Source organism: Sminthopsis crassicaudata, chromosome 5 (genome assembly GCF_048593235.1).
Source record: "Sminthopsis crassicaudata isolate SCR6 chromosome 5, ASM4859323v1, whole genome shotgun sequence".
In the NCBI taxonomy this organism is placed as follows: Eukaryota; Metazoa; Chordata; class Mammalia; order Dasyuromorphia; family Dasyuridae; genus Sminthopsis; species Sminthopsis crassicaudata.
The window spans coordinates 162,931,258-162,951,002 of record NC_133621.1 but is presented as its reverse complement, the minus strand read 5'-3'; the positions used below and the strand labels follow the sequence as shown (position 1 = coordinate 162,951,002).

Sequence of the window (19,745 nt, the reverse complement as noted above, 5' to 3'; positions counted from 1 at the left end):
ACTTGATTATATCATATACTTTTTATATGTAAAATGAATAAAAGTACAGACAGTTCTCACTTTATGTAAATTTGCAAGGTTGCATTTGAACTTAACTTTTCCTGACTCTAGAGCCAGTGTTCTTTCTACTGTGCCATCTAGCTGCCCTCTAATTTATTTTAAATAAGCATACATTTAAACTTCTTATTTATTTATTACATCTGGTCACTGTATCTGTAATATCATTGTGATACCATTTGTTTCTTTTCTCTTTTTTTCTTATCCAAATGTTTTTCTCCCTCAGGTTTACATTTTTACACAGCACATATCTTTTTGACATATGTTCCTGGCTTTTGTTTTTGTTTTTTAATCTCAGTCATGCTGTCTCATCTAAGCTGCAAGTGCAGTGGTCATTAGTGGACTGGTCCTCTTGCTTATTGGTATGAAAGCTTGGATGCATTATTTTTGGCCTGGGCTGATTGACCCTCCTTAAACATCTTGGCAGTCCTCTGCTCTCAAATGCTTACCATACTGCTTCAAGACCTAGTTCAGGTATTCCCATATATTTTGTGGTCCTACTGAAGCTCAAAATTATTGAATTCAAATGCATGACCAGCCTCAAGGGATTTTAGGCATGCATCACCATCTTTAGTGTAGACTATGATTTTGTTTATTCTTTTGTCTATAATTTTTTTAAAAGTTGTTTTTCTTTTCTTTTTCTTTTTTTTAAAATAGTTTTTATTGAAGTCCAATGTTTTTTATGTCACATTTTCTACATTATCTTTTCTCCCTTCCTCTCCCAGAGAGCCATTCTATAAACCCAAGAGTATTAAAGACAAAAAAATGAAAACAAGAAAAAGGAGAGGAAACATTAGCACCATGAATCAATACATGAATAATGTTCCTTCATTGCCATATTCTAATTTTGAGAGTCATCCTTGCAAGTCTCACTTGACAGTTAAAAAGTTGTTTTGATTTTATTTTTTAAATACCCTGCTGTATGCCCGGCACCATTTTAGATGCTGGAGATACAAAAAAAGGTTCCTTGTGTTGGGATCTTGGTTTCACAGTGTTCATTTACGTACAAAACATCTGAGTGTCCATGATGTTCTTTTTAGTTATTTTTTTCTGGTGAATTACTGAACACCATCATTGCTTTTGTTTCTTCATATTTATCATTCTTTGCAGGGTCTAGAAGTCTATCAAAGCTATTTGTGTTGTTTAGAAAATTTGCATTTGGACATAATTTCTTTTTTCCTCTCTCTCCCACCCCCAATCCATTTTAAAGTCTTCTAGATTAAAGCAGTTAGTGACCAGGCCACATTATTATCTTGTCAGATAAAATTTGCCTCTCTCTATATAAGCTCATTATATTGGTGCCTTAATCCAAGAAAAGTCCAAAAAAGCCAAATCCTTTAATCTGAACATCATCTTCGTCAGCAATTTAATTGTCAAAACCATCTTTCTTGTCCAGAGTACATCCTTTCAATCATTACTAATGATGAAAACATTACCTCTGTTCTCAGATCTTTCAGTTTTCTGCCTAGGGCTTTACAATTCTTAGAGAGTCTTTGGATATTCATTCTGATCATCGTTTTATCTTCATAATAAATTTCCCAAAGCTAATAGTAGTTTTTATAGATAAATTTTATAGATAAAATATTTGGCTTTTTTTTTTAAAAAAGCATTCTAGATGCATTTCTCAGGAAGAGAACATTTCCATCTCCCTATAGTCCACATGGATTTGGCTTTGCCAGTCTTATACTTGTATCACACAGGTGTAGAAGTGTATTTAGTAGTAATTAAAAATTTCCTGATAATTAGAAACCCATGGGTAACTGACTTTTTGTATGGCTTGATAAGATTTTTAGATTCTGGTTTGCTTATGAGGTATGAAGAGAGGCTTATACAATTGCAGGAGAAGTTGGAAGAACATATGGATTAGGATTCTAGTTGTGTCAATTACCACCTTTGTGATTTGGGGGCTTGTCTCTTATATGTAAAATAAAGGACAAGGAATGCATTTGTGATTTCATTTCCTTGATATAGGGAATTTTCAGGTGAGGAAACTACCAGTACAGGCTTGACACATTGTCTGCAAGGTGAAGATCTAGAGAGCTGCAAGATACACTGAGTGGTTAAGTTAGCTCCAGAGTCACACAACCTGTATGGCCCAGAAGTAGGACTTATTGGTGCTTGTCCTGGCTATTAGACCACTCCTCTGTCTACTGTTTTACGCTGCGTCTTATGGGATAGAATGAACATATTAAACTAAGTAGTTTTTCTTTCTATATTCAAGACCAGTGATCTTATTTAAGAACTTCCTGAAGCAACCAGAGAATCCTGTTCATAAGACCTGGACTTTTCTGGTTTGCTATGATCAGAGGAGGAAAAGTTATTGTTTTTTTGTATACATTGTTTAAAATTCCATATGTGTATTACTTTTGTGTAATATAGTTAATAACAAATAATAGTTATATCTCTATTAGAGAAATGTAGAACATTATTTTGGGATTTTTTCAGTTATATGTAAAAACAATTTTTAATATTTGTTTTTTAACATTTTGAGTTCCAAATTCTCTTCCCCCCTCCCTTCCCACTTCTCTCCTTGATGTGACAGTATATAATGTTATAGTATATATGTATACATATATATTATATGCATATAATATATATGTGATGTTATAATATATAAAACATTTCCATCTATTTCTTCTTCTTTTTTTTTTTTTTTCAATCTTTTGCTTTTCTCTTGTTGTTTCTTGATGTCTCATGAATTCATTACCTTTCACTTGCCCAGTTATAATTTTTAAGGATTTCTTTTTTTCAGTGAGCTCTGAGAAATCATAAGCATTCTTTTTTATCCTAAAACTGTGATCAAGGTTCCTCTTTGCTTGGGGCTGAATATTTTAGTGTACTTTACTGTTCCTTTTCACTCTGGAACCATGACCCAGAATTGCATGTAGGCAATGCAAAGGGTCCCCTGTAATCACTTTCTAACCAGTTGTCCAACTGCTGTCTGTGGTCTGTGGGCTGAGAGATCTGGAAGCTGCCACTGCTGATTCAAATGCCCCCAATACCTCCTTAGTTGGACTGTACTCCACTCTCACCATGGTGCAACAGACCTTTCTTGCCAAGCTTGAGTTGTCTTTGGATGAAAAATTTTTCTACTCTATCCTTTTGTCAGTTCTGCCCTGGAAAGGCATTTTGAGGAGTTATTTAAAGTTATTTGGGAGAGCTTAGGTAAGTCTCTGTTTTTACTCTTCCATGTTGACTTCCAGAACCTGCCTTGGTTTTTTAAAGTACAAGAATCACATATAACTTTGAGGTGTCACAAATGAATTATGGACTTAATATTAATATAGATCATTCTAGAAACTCATCCCTTCTTGATTTGCTAATAAATAAATGAAATTATTTTGACATATAGAAGTAATTTAAAAAATTTTTTAAAATATAGGTGTTGAGCATGAATGGTAGGTATAAAAGTCAGGAATCTAATTTAAAGTACCTGGGCAGAAGGAATAGTCTATAAACTAAAAGTTGAGTCTTTGGTTTCCCTTCACTAGAAATCCGTAAGAAAAAATTCATGGTGACCTGTTGGGTATGTTATAAAGAGAAGGATTGTATTAGATAGCTTCTAAGGTCCTTTTCAGCACTGAACATAAAGACTGTAGAGAAAGAAAAAGATGCTGCTGTGGTCTAATGATCAAGAATAGTAGAAACAGAAGGAAAGACATCTGTATTAACTTTCTAATTGCTCTCTTATCTAGTCATGAGTCATCTTTCTTAAAATCTGTTTCTGTGTGTGTGATAAATATTTTAGTTTCTCTAGCCATTAATTCTTTTAATATATTTCTTTGCTCCTTATTACTGCTTCCTACAGTTAGTTTACTTTTAAATTTTGTTGAAAATTTATTGAAATTAAATTTTGGGAGGATCATAACAGCCAAGCACAAAATGAGTAATTAGATGTTTGGTTTCATATCTGATTATGTATTTTTAAAATACTTTTGAATTCCATGATGAATTAAAAAAAAAAATATATATATATATATATATTTATATATATTTAGTTTTTTTGGTAAACGAGAAAAAACAGTTTTCCACAAGGGGGCAGCAATTGTAAAGCAAGCAAATTGTATGGTTATTTCTGTGGACCTTCTGCCTTAAATCATGTGTCTTCCCTTCCCCTATCCCTCACTTCCATCATTTTTTTTTAATGGCCTATTTACTGTTTTACGAGTTGATTTCCATATAGCCCCCTTTGTTGCTGACATAAAATATAAATACAAGGTGCAGCAGTAGCATCCGTCAACTTAATGTTCTTAAGGTGTTTGAAGCACATGTTTAATTGAGGTGAAACCTTAGAATATTTTATAATCTCTTGAGCATGTAAAGTATGTATTTTAAAAGCAAATAGCCAAAGAACATTTTAGCTTTTGACTAAGGTGCTATTTTTGATTTTTGTTTATAAAAATCTCTTCTGAAAATAGCAGTGTTTAAATACCATACTAACGCATCTTTTATTACTCATTTTTATAAAGTCTTTTGGAATTTATCCAAGGTGTGGATTTTTTTCCTCAAATGTAGGGTTTTATTTGAGTGGTTTTGAACATTCTGATGGCTAGCTTTCCCCAGCCCTTTGAAACATATGTGGTATTACATAAATCATTTCCCATTTTTAAAAAAAGAATTTTGGATGTACATATAAACAAATTTGTTAAGAGGTAGCAAAGTCTTTTTTTCTCAATTCAAAGATTTCTAATAAGTTTTTTTTTTTTTGCTTTGAATTAAATATTGCATGTTGATTTTTTTTCCATCAGTATTTTGCTAAGTGTTTCTAATCTTCTTTCTCTTATTCCAGAGTGTATCTTCATCATTGATTTTATTTAGTTTAATTAAAATTGATAATCAAGTGTTTTAAATTCCCTTTTTAATATCTGTTATTACCTTACTCTTAATACTTCTTATAGATTTAATGTGAATGACATGGCAAATTTATTCTTTTTCTTTAGGCACCAGAGTTTCCTGAGTTTGACATTAAAGTTCAAGAAGCCATTAATTCCCTGGGGGGTAGTGTATTTCCAAAACTTAACTGGAGTGCACCAAGGGTAAGACTATAGATTTTGGTTTTCATTGTTTAACATTCCTTATTTTATTATCTTCCATCTCCCAACTCCTGCCATTTTGCTACTTTGGTCTATCAGCTTTCTAACTCTAGGTACTTATGATCATTTCTCTGTTTAATATCTTTTTTTTTTTTTCCCTTTTCATTTGTTTGGGGTTTCATATTGCTTTGAGTCCATCATATATTATATAGCATAAGTTCTGCCAAGAAAGAGTTTCAAATTTTGTTTTCAAACTATGTTGGAATTCATAAGAATAGTTTCTGCCCTTTTTAAATCCTTAGCCATCTAGTTCATTGTATCGGGATATGTTTTTCCTTGAAAACAATAGAATTAAAATATCACAGATCTTAGGAAGAAAGGAATTTAAAGAGTGAGTTTTCTTTTAATAATTCTTAAGACTTAAGCAGATTGTCATTGTAGTTATAAAAGTTTATGAATGGATTTTTTTTTTTTTTTTTAATGTGAGCAGGCTTGTTTATTAATTAAAACTCATTAAAAATAGAATTTGTTGGGGGGAAAAAAGTGCCTTGCACTCTGATTGACTTAGTAGGCAATTGCCTTAGGAATGTGAAGCTTTGCAGTGTCAATTCTGCATCACCTTTGGTTTTTCCATGATGTTGGGAAATTAGGCTGCTCTGGCCATTTTTTCCTGACTGTAAAAAGACAATCGTATTTCTTTATTAATTAAAGGTTTTTTGTTTCTTTAAAAAAACAAATCTAGACATTTTGGTCACTTTATAATGACTTCCATTCCCCATTGTCCTCATCCTAATAAAATTTTCCCTTATAATAAACTACAGTTAAAGCAAATTGACAAATCAACACATTGACATTGTCTAGAAATATATACTTCATTCCATGTTTATAGATGTGCTTCATAATATGTAAATATTTATATTGTAATGCCAGAGAAACTGAGACAAGACAGAGATTAGAGTTTTTAATATTTTAATAGTGGAGAATTTGGACTAGCCACAGCCAGCCAGCTGAATAGGACTCTTGTCTCAAAGCATCCAGCATCCAGCAATTAATTCCAGAGACTTTTATAGGGCTCCAGCTATCAGGGAAATAAAGTTAATGGTAGGCAGACCACTGGGTGAGTGGAAATTTCAGGAAAGGTTATAATTCAGTTCTGACAGATGGAGATTAGGAAGCAAGTCTAGGGCAATAATAATGAGTGATACCCAAGCATTTGAGATAAGCCATCTGGAGTTTTATGACTTCTTGGGAATGTGAGCGTAGCCAGAGTTTTGAGGCCCCAATTCTTTCCGTCCCAGTGGGGCAAGGAAAGAGGGTAGCCACAATATTTTATTCAGGGTATAGCATAGTAATTCAGGGAAACTGAAATATTACAATATAAGTGAAATTATTCTAGCAGTGACATGAAGTATATGGAAGTATGAGGTTAAAAGTAGAAATAGGTGACTTTTGCAGTTATGTTAAGTGGGTAGAATTATGAGCCTGTATTGTGGTGATGGAAGTCAGATGTTGTAGAAACAGAATTAATGGTTTGATAACTTATTGGTTATGAAAGTGAGTTAGGATGAATCGACACATTGGGAAACATGCATAAGCAAATTATGTGCAATCAGAAAATATTAGCACAGTGAAGTCACTAGAATTAAAAGGGAGGGAGAAGCTTCTTGCAGAAACTGGGATTTTATCTGGGGCTTGAAGGAGGTTCTTTTTAAACCAGAAGCTAGCGATATTGGCCAGAGGCAGGAGATGGATTGTTGTGTGTGGAGTGTAAAAAGACTAGAAAGATAGGGGAAAGACCAGGTCATGAAGGGCTTTTAATGCCAAATATCAGATTTTATATTTGATCCTTAGGTGCTAATGATCTACTGGAATTTCTTAAATGGTGTACCTATAGTCAGACTTGCCTTTGGGAAGATCACTTTGGTAGCCAAGTAGAGGATGAACTGAAATAGGGAGAGACTTGAAAGGTGGAGAAACCAACTATCAGGCCTTTGCAGTCACCTACATCTGACAAGGTGAGAAAGGTGTACCAGAGTTGAAAGGTTATCTGATAGTGTTTTCATTTATCTATAGTAATACTTCAGGTAGTACAGAAAGTTGAGAGTTGATTATATTTGGAAACTGATTATTTTTTGTAATTCTCCTTTCCAAAATAAATATTTGCTATGTATTAAGACTCAGCACCTTGATAATCTTTTTTTTTTTTTTTCCATTTTTATTAAAGCTTTTTATTTACAAAACATATACATGGCTAATTTTTCAACATTAACCCCCACGCCCCCTCCACTAGGTGGCAGGTAGTCCAATACATGTTAAATATGTTAAAATATATGTTAAATCATACACACACACACACACACACACACACACACAGTTATCTTGCTGCACAAGAAAATTGAATCTAGAGAAAAAAACACCTGTGAAGGAAAACAAAATGCAAGCAAACATCAACAGAAAGCGTGAAAATGCTATTTGTAGTCCACACTCAGTTCCCATAGGCCTCTCTCTAGGTGTATATGGCTTTCTTCTTCACTGAACAATTGGGACTGGTTTGAATTATCTCATTGTTGAAGAGAGCCATGTCCATCAGAATTGATCATCATATAATCTTGATGTTGCTGTGTATAATGATCCCCTCATTCTCCTAATTTCTCTTACCAGTTCATGTAAGTCTCTCCAGGCCTCTCTGAAATCATCCTGTGGGTCATTTCTTAAAAACAATAATATTCTATAACATTCATATATCACAATTTATTCAGCCATTCTCCAATTGATGGGGCATCCAGTTTCTAGTCACTACAAAAAGGGCTGCCACAAACATTTTTGCAGAACCTTGATAATCTAATGGTCTTTAATTTTTAGATTGTTTTGCTAGCTTTATGTCTATTCTGTTATTTTTTCCTGAACATGTCCAGTAGACATTTATGGATTTCTGAGGTCCAAATGGAGCATTCTTTGTACCTTAGATTGTTCCATTTGCTTCTATGGAGCAATTAGAACTGGTATCCTAAATGTTATAATTCTTGCTCCAAGTATTTTAGCCACTGTTACATAGGGATAAAAGAGAATATAAAGAATTCTCTTTCCTTTGGAGGGAGGGACACTTGGAGTTTGACAGCCCATCTTCTGCAACTCATTTAGATCCCCTGGGATTTAATGTGCTCTCTTTTTATTTTAAAAACAACCTAAATGACCTAACAGTGGGAGTGTTTAGGTCACATTTGCTGAGGTTTTCTAAAATGTTTTTGTGACATAATTTTCGTTGAAAGGCCTCCTTATTAGCATATCTTAATACCTAGAAAAAGCTTTCTAGAGATAATTGCTGCAATTCAGTTCTTTAGAAATATTGAAATTAATTAAGAAAGCAATGACTAAAATCTGCCATCTAGTTTAGTGATCTTAACTTTCTTCATTTTGAAGTGTGATATATATTGATGATTGGGTATAGGCTTGAGTTTTATTTATAGCAACTAACAGAAATTTGTACTAAATGTGTTTGATTTTCTAGGATGCCTACTGGATAGCCATGAATAGTTCTCTGAAGTGTAAAACCCTCAGTGACATCTTTCTACTTTTCAAGAGTTCTGATTTTATTACTCATGACTTTACTCAACCGTAAGTAGGGTTGTGGTTCTAACACATGCCTTATTATTCTTCAGGTGAAATCCTATTACAGTAAGTCCTACTTTTACAAATAACAGTTCTATATGTAATAAAGCTATCTTATCTGCCTTGAGAAAGAGATATACTAAACTTATAATTTCATCGATGTCAATCTAAACATTTTTAATGCCTACTATGTGCCATACTATACTATACACTGGATATACCAAGAAAGGGAAAAAAAAACAAGTCAAGAAGCTTATGATCTAATGGACAAGACAATACACAAAAGAAAGGTGAAAACTGAGATGTGTGGGGAAAAGGGAAGTCACTCTGCAGGGCAGGATGGAGAAGTCCTGAGAAGTGCCCTTAGTGTAGAGAATTCCTACATAAGAAAACTCTTTTTTGCTTGTCTTTTGTCTAAAGACAGCATGGGGCTTGACCCACTAAGTAAGTTCTTGATCTTATTGACTGTCTGCCCATCTACCTCTACTAAAGTAAGATTATACTGTCTTTTCAGTATTTAATCTGAATAGTTAAGTGACTTATCCTGGGTCACATACTCAAGAAATGGAACTTGAATCTAGGTCTTCTCGATCTAAAGCCAGACACTTACATGTCTCATGGATAGTCTTTTAAAATCATGCATTGTTGTTCTTGTTTAGATTAAATACATGCAGCTAATATTCCTGTATACTAAAGATTTTCTGTGGTTGCTTTGGAACAGTCTATAGTTAAGAATCCTGATTTTGCCCTATTTGTATTATAAAGATTGAGGTAATTGCTGTGTTGAGCTCTTGACACGTTTGTCCTACCTTCATATTGCAGTTATTCTCTAGTTCCCTTTAATCTCTCCAAGTCTTGAGTAAAATTTAGCTAACCCTATGTACATAAAGTACCAAACAATCCCAGTCTTGGAGCACATGGGAGAGAGAAAAATGGAGCTAGATATGTGTATACCTCACTTTTCTGCCTACTCAATTAAAAGTGCCTGATTTCTTTTGCTGATTCACTCCATAAAACCTCAACAGCTATGTTTCATCTTTGGGACTTGTATCATGGGTGTTTTATTTTTTTAGAAATGTATTCATTTTAAGAAAAACCATTGTAGCAATAGGCTATGATATTTTTCATAAGGGAATTTTACTTCTGTTAGTGCTCCTAATGTATTTCATCTGATCCAACAAGTACTAAAGTATCTGCTATGTGCAAGAAACTATGCTGAGTGCTGGAGCTACAAAAATGTTGGGAAAACTGTCTACCACTAAAAACCATATGTTTTACTAGGAGTATATAGCATGTAAACAGATATGTATATATGTAATACTTTGAGAAAGGGGTTATACTAAGAGAAGGAAGAGAATCATGAAAGGCTTCCTAAAAGAGATAACACATGAACCGAGTTTTGAAAGAATCCAAAGAATCTTGGAATTGAAAGGGAAGAAGGGGTGAATTGTAGTCATTGAGTGGCAAAGAGCCTGGAGGAGGGAGATGACATGCTTAGTTTAGGAACCAGTAAGTAAGTCAGTTTGGCTGAACATAGAGGTGTATGTATTTTTGACATTTGGTTCTTTTAACATTATATTTATGTTTATATGATTTTTCTTAAGAATTTTATAGCTTTTGCTTTAAATCTGATAAAGCAGCATTTTTATTCCAGGAAATATGTTCACTATAAAAAAAAAAATCTTGATTTGGTAATTCTTTGTAATGCTTAAATGACATCTTAACTCTTCAATTGGCCTTTAAATGAATTGTTGGAATTGTTCTTTAACTGTTACTTTTTTAGTACCTGTAATTTGAATGGAGACAGAGCATTAAACTTATAGTCAAGGGAAACTTGGGTTTAATTTTTGCCCCTGACATTTATTAGATATGTGACCATGGGCAACTCATTTAGTTCTTCTGTGAGCTTCCATTTCCTCATCTAGAATACCTTCTTTCCTCCTTTGCAAACAAAGTATAGCCATTATTGATTATCCAAGATTAAGTGATCGATATTATATTAAATATATTAAGTACTACAATTGCATCTTCATCTCTTTTTTGACTATATATCATATATATATATATATATATATATATACATATATGTATGTATGTATTTCAATTGCTATTGTGGTAGAATTAGAAGGGAGAGGAAGTGAAATCAGTTGTTAAACCTGAAACTATAAATTATATGGATATTTACATATAGAATGTCAGCTGTCATAAATGATTAGGAGTTGGCTATGGCAAGTACATAGTTCAGGTTTTGTAAGGCTAGCTACCTAGTTATTCTCTGCTACTAATTGTTTTTAAATAACAGAAATAGATATTGATGATGCCTTCAGTACTTTGATTCTAGTAAGCAACATTTGTTTTAAGTTTGTGGTACAAAATTTTATATATATGTGTGTGTGTGTATATATATATATGTATATATGTATGTATATGTATATATGCTTAGCACCATATTTCAGTGGTGACCCTGAGGGAAATGATTTTTAGAAATTTCTCTTAAAGTGCAATCCATGTCTCACTGTTTCAGTGCTTATGATACCTTGTGCAGGATATTGAAAACTGTATTTTAACTGCATTTTTAAACCAGCTGTAAGTCATATGGCAAGAAGCTTACTGATAAATAATTGTCTTAATTTTCATAAAATATGTTACTATGAAAATACGTACTTACTAAAAATGCTCAATAACGTGGCTAATAGGTTATAATTGTCTTAATTTCCATAAGATATGTTACTATGAAAATACATAATTATTTAAAATGCTCAATAATGTGGTTAAGAGGTTATGATTGTATTAATTTCCATAAGATATGTTACTGTGAAAATACATATTAAAAATGATCAATAATATGGCTAACAGGTTATTTTAGTACACAGAATTCTATTATTTGCTCTATTAAGTAATAAGGAGATGTTTCGTTATGATATGATAATCAAGAACCTATATATTAATTGATTATAAGTTGTTTATTAAAACTATAATCATAATTAGTATTTTTCAACTTTAAAATATTTTGCAAATATTAACTAGGCATTGGTATAGTTGAGTGCTTTAGTGATAGGGATGAAGAGAACAGAATTGAAAAACTAAATGATTTACATAATTTAAAAGGTGGGATTCTGATATCTTGAAAGTGAGAGTTCAGGTCCCAGATGTGATTCTAATTGATTGACTGCTGTTCCCAGTGCTTATTCCTCTTCTTTAAGGAAAAATTGCAAAATGCTACATATTATAAAGTTGTTTTTTATGTGGTAAGAAAATTTCTCAGCAAAGAATGTCTACCCATAGAATATTGTTAGTGTTTTCACTGTAATTGGATCCTTGAAGTATTTTTTGATGTCTGTTTAATTCTGTTTGACTTTGCAAGTGTGAATCATACATCTTCTTGAATACCACTGAGGAATCTCTGGGCATCAATGATTAATACCTTCTAATGAAGGCACAAGGCAAGCCACAAAGCCACAAGGCTTAGACTTGTTTAAGTTGAGAAAGCATTTTGGTGAAATCAGCCAGGTAGAAATAAAAGAAAGGAGGAAAGGATTTGTGAGTGCCTTGTAGTAAATGAGTATTGACTGATAATGTATACCTCTTCTGTGCTTTTGGTCAAAATCTTGTTGCTAAAAATCATGAGCACCTACCATGTTTCTCTAAATTCTAGAGTGTTGGGGAATTTCTAATATATTCAGAAAAGCATTTGCTGACAATTTTTCATAGAATTTCATAGTCCTTTTTTTAATTGAAAACAGACTATTCTCCTACTTCTCAATTTTTTGTCCTGTTTTCAAATGGATTGAGTATTGTGAGCTTTATATTTCTAATGTGTTGAATTGTAGGTTTACTATATTTGTATCTAAGGATCCTTTTAATATTTGCTTTTATTCTATATATTATGTAACATTATCTAATCATAGTTTTGTTACTTTTTTGGAGAGTTAATAACAGGCTAGATTAAATACAATTATCTTGCCAAGAACCTTGAGTTTATAATTTGGAAAAAGGATTTTCTAGACTTTTAAAACTATTGAATCTTATGATTTTAAGTCATTTCTTATTTGAAAACAGCATTTGTTGGCCTTTTTCTTAACAACTAAAAATTTACATTCAATTCAAAATGCATTTATTAAATACCAAATAGCTTTAAGTCCTTATGCTAGGCTTTGGAGACTTCCTCAGTATTTCTGCTTTTTTGCCCTTAAATTGTATATTTTAGCATTGAGCGTATAACCTAATGATAATGTAAATATTTATTGAATATTTGTTATTAATTTATATTTGTATGTCAAAATTGGCAGATGTCTTCAAATGAAATAAATAAATTTCTTTTTTGAAAAGAATATTGATCTTTTTTCATTGGAAGTTATATACTAGTCTTTCTGGGGAACAAAATGAATCAAAGCAATTATGGAAGTTCATTTGTTGTAATGCTGCTTTCAAAGATAACACATAGCAAGCCTTAAGGATGGCTGCTCAGGTTCTTATTATTATGTGGCTTTTAGACTTTTCTGGAATTTATATTTAAAGCTTTTCCTTGCCTTTCTGAGACCAAAGCTGAATTTTATAATCTTAGCTTATAGAAGTAGAAATTGAACTCTTCCTACTTTGTTAATTTCCCTTGGCTTAGTTAAGAGTTGAGCATAGATTTATTGGATTTTTTTTTTCCATTGCCATTGCATTTTTAAAAACCTTATACTAGTTTTTTATGTTCAATAATTAATCCAGATGTAATTAATTCACCTTACTTTACAAGGCATTTTATTTTATCTTTCAGGAAAATTATGCTAGAAGTATTGTAATTTCTGATAGACTTTCTTTTTTGTGTGAACAAAATATCAACAGAATTAAATAATATTTAGCCAGTAAAATACCGAGTGTAATATAAACATTGTTAAAAACTTATTTTCTTTTGATGAACCAGAAGGACCATTTTGGAAAGGTCTTTATTTAATAACAACCTGTTGCATGTATGGTTTATTCCCTTTGGATTTTTCTGCCGCTGATAACCTATGCGTTCCAAAATAGTCCAAAATATTGGAAACTTATGACCTGTGGAAACATTGTTTTGTTTACAATTAAAAACGAAGATTTATTAACCTAAAAGTTCTATTATCATTTACTTCAATTGGTATTTCAAGTCCTTTCCAGTTTCAATGTACATTATACTTCTTCAGATACCCTGCCCTATAGGAGCTGAATTGATCTTCTTGCTGCTCTTCATGTATAGCAGACCTTCCATTTCCATGCCTTTGCATGCAAAAAGATGTGCTTCTCCACATCTGCAATATATTTCCTCACATTTGTTGCTTAGAATCCCTGATGTCCTTCAAGGCTTCTGGGCTAAGTCTACTATGAGGTCCTTTCTCTTTCCCTCTTCATAGAAGCTTTCCTTTAATAGTGTCTTTTTTCTTTAGTAAGGTTAGTCTGTTAAACTCTTCAGTGGCTTTAACCTGCTAGTCAATGGCTTACTCATATCTCATGGCATATTCCTTTAATGGTTTCTTCCAAATCCCTTTCTGTGGTAACCCTATTGCTGTCTCAAATCTGTTTCATATTTACCACTCTTGGTGCCTATTTTGTCTATAACCTCTTCTAAATAAATGTATTTTTTGGCTAAGGGGGGAAAAAATTCTGTTGGCCACTTTCCTCATCATCCAGCATGCTTTCCCCAGTTACTTTGTATCTTTTTGTCTCCTGCAAGGAGTATAAGCTCCTTGAGGGCAGGAATGGTTTCTTGTCTGCCCTTATATGTGCAGTAACTAGCACAATAGCTGGCATGTAGTAGGGATAAATAGAGAATTCTAGCATCTTCTCTTAGAGAATGGCTTAGATTATTGAAAAAGGTTATGTTTCTTGCTCAGGTTCACCTAGCCAATAGGTGAACTTTAAGGCTGTGCTTTACAGGCTTACCTTCTGTGTGCTTTAACATGGTGCCTTGGCACAAAGTAGGAATTTATTAAATGCTTACTAATTAATTATGATTTACCAAACCAAGCCTTGAAAGTACCAGAGAGAAGCATTTAGGTGTGAGTGCAAATAGCTGAAGTGAAGATCTCTCATAACCATGGATTAAAGTAGATTAAACCTATAAGCCTAAATTTCAGTTTCTTGAAAATCATGTGGTGAGGGGGGGAAAGAAAATTTATAACCTGTCAACATTCCAGTTCCTAATCAGAGAACACAACCTATATAGCCAATCAGAATGTATATGAGGGGTACTGAGGGTGGGTCTGGGTTTTTTTTTCTTGGGGTACCTTGTATAAAAGTTGCAAGTGAGCACTGGGGGGGCGGCTCTCTCCTGGTTCCAAACACATCTTTTTTGCTTGGAGTCTGGATGATGGCCCGGCCGTCACGAGGTTCTAATAAAGCTTTTGTTCTATACTTTAAGACTCCCTTGAGAGTTTAATTTTGGATAAAATTGTCCCACACAGGTGGGAAACTTTACAGGGAAATAATTTCCTTCTCTGCCAGGGAATGCCTGTGTTGCTTAGGTAAACAAATAGAAGAACAAACAATTTAAAAAAAAAAAGAAAAGAAAACCTTTATACTAAGGATATTATGTGGAATTTTCCAAGTTTAGAGGAAAAATTTATAAATCTATGCCTTGATTTCTTCTTGCATTAGATCTTTGGTTTAACCCATATGTGAAAGGATGTCTATTACAGTGTCTCCCAAGTAACCACTTGAAAGTCTGCCTGAAGACCTTCAAAGAGAGGCAACCCACCACTAGACGTTTTTTAATATCATTGTATTGGTGAGAATAGCTAAGTCATTCACAATTGATCTTCTTACAATAGTACTGTTACTATGTATATAGTAAATTTCACTTTGCCTCAGCTCATGTAAGTTTTTCAAGGTTTTTCTGAGAACATCTGCTTATTTCTTATAGCACAATAGTATTCCATTACAGTCACATAGTATAAATTGTTCAGCCATTCCCTAGTTGAAGGGCATCTCCTCAATTTCCAATTCTTTGCCACCCAGATAAGAGCTGCTACAAATACTTTTGTACAAATAGGTCTTTTTTCTTTTTGTTTTTAATCTCTCTTTGAATACATTAATATTGGTATTGCTAGGTTGGAGAGAATGTGTGGTTTTATAATTCTTTGGACATAGCTGATAAAAATTTTTATGATTTGCTTCTAATTCTGCCCTCTGGGATTAAACAGAATGAGGAAAATCCTTCCACACTTCAGCCATTTAGGTATTTGAAGACAGCTGTCATTTTCCTTTTGAATCTTCTCTTCTCCATGCTGATCTGCCCTACTTCCTTCACTTTATCTCATATGACACAGACTGAAGACTTTACTGGTTGCCTTCCTTTGTAAATTCTAATTTTTTTCAATTTCCTTTTTTAAACTGTTGCACCCAGAACCAAACATAGTTTTACAGATGAGGTGAAGACTTCAGCTTTCTCATAATATCAGCCTCACATAATAACAGTTTTTTGGTTAACACATCACCCTGTTTGCTCATACATAATGAGATTGTAGGTCACTGAAACATCCAGATCTTGAAGGAGGTATATATACTTCTAAGAAAGTAAGATGCTTCCAAGAATTACTCCTATCCTAAAATGGAATATTGTAAGTTTTGATCACTAAAATTTGTTTGGCAGAGATTAATGACTCTTTTGAGATACTAAAAAGATAATTTCTATACTGGGTATGAACTTAAATTATATGATCTTATAGTTCTTTACAGATCTTAAGATCCTTTGATTCCCTGTGTACTATCATAGGAAACAACTCCTTGTTCTCATTACAATTATTACTGAGTAAGTTTACCTCCTAAAGAAAATTACAACATAGTTGAGATAATAAAATATATATAAATAAATGTTTGCTTTAAAAAAATAATAGATGATATGCAATGATAAATTTTTTAATAGTTATGTGTCCAATCAGATTTCTGGTTATTTTATTAATATTTCAACAAAATATTACTCTCTTAATTGATAAATTTAGTATGTCAGCTTATATAAAGTGGCAGCAAGCAAAATAAAGTAGAAATACTTTTCTTTTAAAGGTTTATTCACTGTACTGATGATTCCCCAGACCCTTGTATGGAATATGAGGTAAGGAAAGCCTTCCTTTTTCTTGATATACCAGTGTCTGGTACTTGGTAAATAATGAAAAAAATGTTTATTGAATTGAATTTGTTGGAAGTGATTTCAGCATCAAAGTAAAATTTAATGCCTTTTTTTTTTTTTTAAAGAAATGAGAACTTAGAATTCTACTTCTTCATGTGTATTATTCTACTCACTGTTACATAAAACAGTATCTGTGTCAGTGTGACACCTCAGATTTATCACTCTGAATCTTTCTTCTGAAATCATGATAAAAGAATTTGATTGTAATCAAATAAGTACATTAATAAGGTATAGATACTAATATTTTACAGGTTTACTAGTATTTTTTAAATATTAATTATACTAATAACTTCAACTTCGTGAACAAAGCTTTTAACTAATAAAAGTTTTTATTTTAGCATGTCTTATTGGATTGGGCAATTAAGGCATATAGTTCAAAACTGTATAATTATTTATTAGGCCATTAAGCACCTACTGAATGATAATGGCTCTGATGATAAAAGTTATTTTTCATTTTTTACTAATTTCTTCTTTCATCTTCCAGATTTTAATAGGTCATTGCATTGTTAAGATTTTGCTAGCATATTTTATTCTTAAGCTTGGGCAGAAATATGGCAGTATCTTGTTGGAACATCAAAATTGAAATAATAATAATAATAATAATAATAATGATAACTAGCATTTATATAATATCTACTAGGTGCCATAGTGTGGTACATGAGATGTACTTTATAAATATTCTCATTTATTCCTTGTGGTAACCTTGGAAGTGAGGTGCTATTATTATCTCCATTTCACAGATGAGGAAACTGAGACAGGCAGAAGTGGGCAGACTTGCCCACATTCATATAGCTAGTAAGAGTCTGAACCTGGATTTAAACTCAAATCTTCCTGACACCAGGTGCAGTGTTATATCACTGCACTTTCTATAGTATTTATAATTTAGACTTTTAAGGATTTTTGTTATTCAATGTATTAAGGACTTTGGAAATGCTGTTTAAATGGTCATTCAGGTTTTTACTTTTAATGTTTTAACATGTCAGTTATTGATATACATAGGAACTTCTGTGACCTGATATTTTTATATTTTAAAATTAGACAACTTATTTTTCCTTTGAATATGTTATTTATTATTATGCTATATCAGCATCATGTATGCTAATAATATAGTATAAAATATTATATATGCTATGTGCATTATAATCAGAATGTGTATTTTCCAAAGCATATTTTAAAAATGTAACAATGTTTAAGACTTCATTGTCAGTGTAATCTACAAGATTTTTTTTCTTCTTTTATTTCTTCTTTTTACTTCTTCCTGAATCAGTCTTTTTGATAGATACTGAAGACTCACACGCTCATATTATTAACTTTTTTTTTTTTTTTTTTTTTTTTTTTGGAGAAAAAGAGTTAATAGATGCTAGATATGACGTGATGAACTAATATAACATTATAGAATTATAGAAAATGAAGTAGATTACATTATAACAAACAAGAAAAGAATTGTAATTGGCATGGAAATTATCTTTGAATCACCTTGTTTATGGTTTGACCATTGACTTGTCAAATCTAGAACTGAATGAACAAAAACAAGAAGAAAAAAGAGGAAAATTGGTAGAATAACAAGAACAGGTACAAGCCCACATCTAGAAAACATACCTGACCAAATCCTAATTGGGAAAGTCAAAAAAAAAAAAAAAATCACACTAAGTCTTTTTTTCCCACCCAGGTTAACATAGGGAAATAGACATTAGGAAGGTCTTTGGACATGGAAAGGGAGTTTGATCAGAAACTTGAGTAGTAGTTCTACACTGTAAAGGACTTTGTCCTAAAACAAGAGGAAATTCCAGATTCAATGCAGAGCAGCTTATACTTATACATAATGTAGAAATGGGTGCCAGTTGGTATATCTATCACTGCTTACCTATTTTTGGATCACAGATCTAAGGCAGATGCCCTGTGATGGCAGGGCATAGGGTTGGCATTACAGGCAAAAGAGTACTCATAGGTCTTGAATTAGTTACCTAAAGAGGAACAAGTCCTGAAGCAAGCATCAAGTAGGTCAGGGTCTCAATTCTAGCTTCAAGATCAGTCCTCAGTGAAATAATTAGGGCAGATTCTTTGAGCCAGTAGAACTCCTCTACTGGGTAGTAGTGGCTGAGTTCAGCAACATTCTATTAGAATTTCAAATAGGCTTGTTTGTCACAAACCAAAACCTAGGTGGAAAATTTTTTTTTTAAATAATAAGCTTTTTATTTTTCAAAATAGATACAAAGATAATTTTCAACATTCACCATTGTGTTCCAAATTTTTCTCCCTCCCCACCTTTCCATTCCCTAGACAGCAAGTAACCCAATATAGGTTAAACACGTGTAATTCTTTTAAAAATACTTCCACATTTATCATCTTGCACAAGAAAAATCAAATCAAAAGGGAAAAAAAATGAGAGGGGAAAAAAAAAGAAAGCAAACAACAATAAAAACAGTGAAAATATTATGTTGTGATCTATAGTCAGTCCCTCATAGACCTCTTTGTAGATGCAGATGGCTTTCTCTATCACAAATTGTTTGGAACTGGCCTGAATCATCAGGTAAAAGTGTTGAAACCTTAGCTTGGGGGGCATTTATTGGACTTTGCCTTAGATCAAATGAGCATTGAAAGTTTGTGGGTCCCAATGGTGAGCTGTTCCTTTGATCCTGAAATAACACATCTCTCAATACCTCATGAAAGCAGCAATAAGATAAGGTCAGATCCCCACTGTTGCTCCAGAAATGTGCAGAGGTTTGCCTTCAAAAAAAATAAAGTCCAATAAAAAATAAACAAATAGTAAAATCTAAAGTTAGGGAGTAGGCTAGAAGAATAACCAAAAAAAGTATGAAAAACTTATCATGATGACAGAGAGCTTTAAGACAAAATCTAAGAAGAAAAATTAAGATTCCAAAATATCTACATGCAAAGTCCCA

At 32.6% G+C, this 19,745-nt stretch overlaps 1 protein-coding gene across 2 annotated transcripts in view; it reads left to right on the top strand.

The window, feature by feature from the left end:
* The window catches only part of CDC123 (cell division cycle 123), a 108,380-nt gene that overhangs the window by 59,815 nt on the left and 28,820 nt on the right, over positions 1-19,745 (top strand). For both annotated transcript variants that reach the window (XM_074268636.1, XM_074268637.1), the window contains 3 exons: positions 4,998-5,093; positions 8,599-8,705; positions 16,719-16,767. In XM_074268636.1, coding sequence (XP_074124737.1) covers positions 4,998-5,093; positions 8,599-8,705; positions 16,719-16,767 — 252 coding nt within the window. The remainder of the gene's footprint in view (positions 1-4,997; positions 5,094-8,598; positions 8,706-16,718; positions 16,768-19,745) is intronic.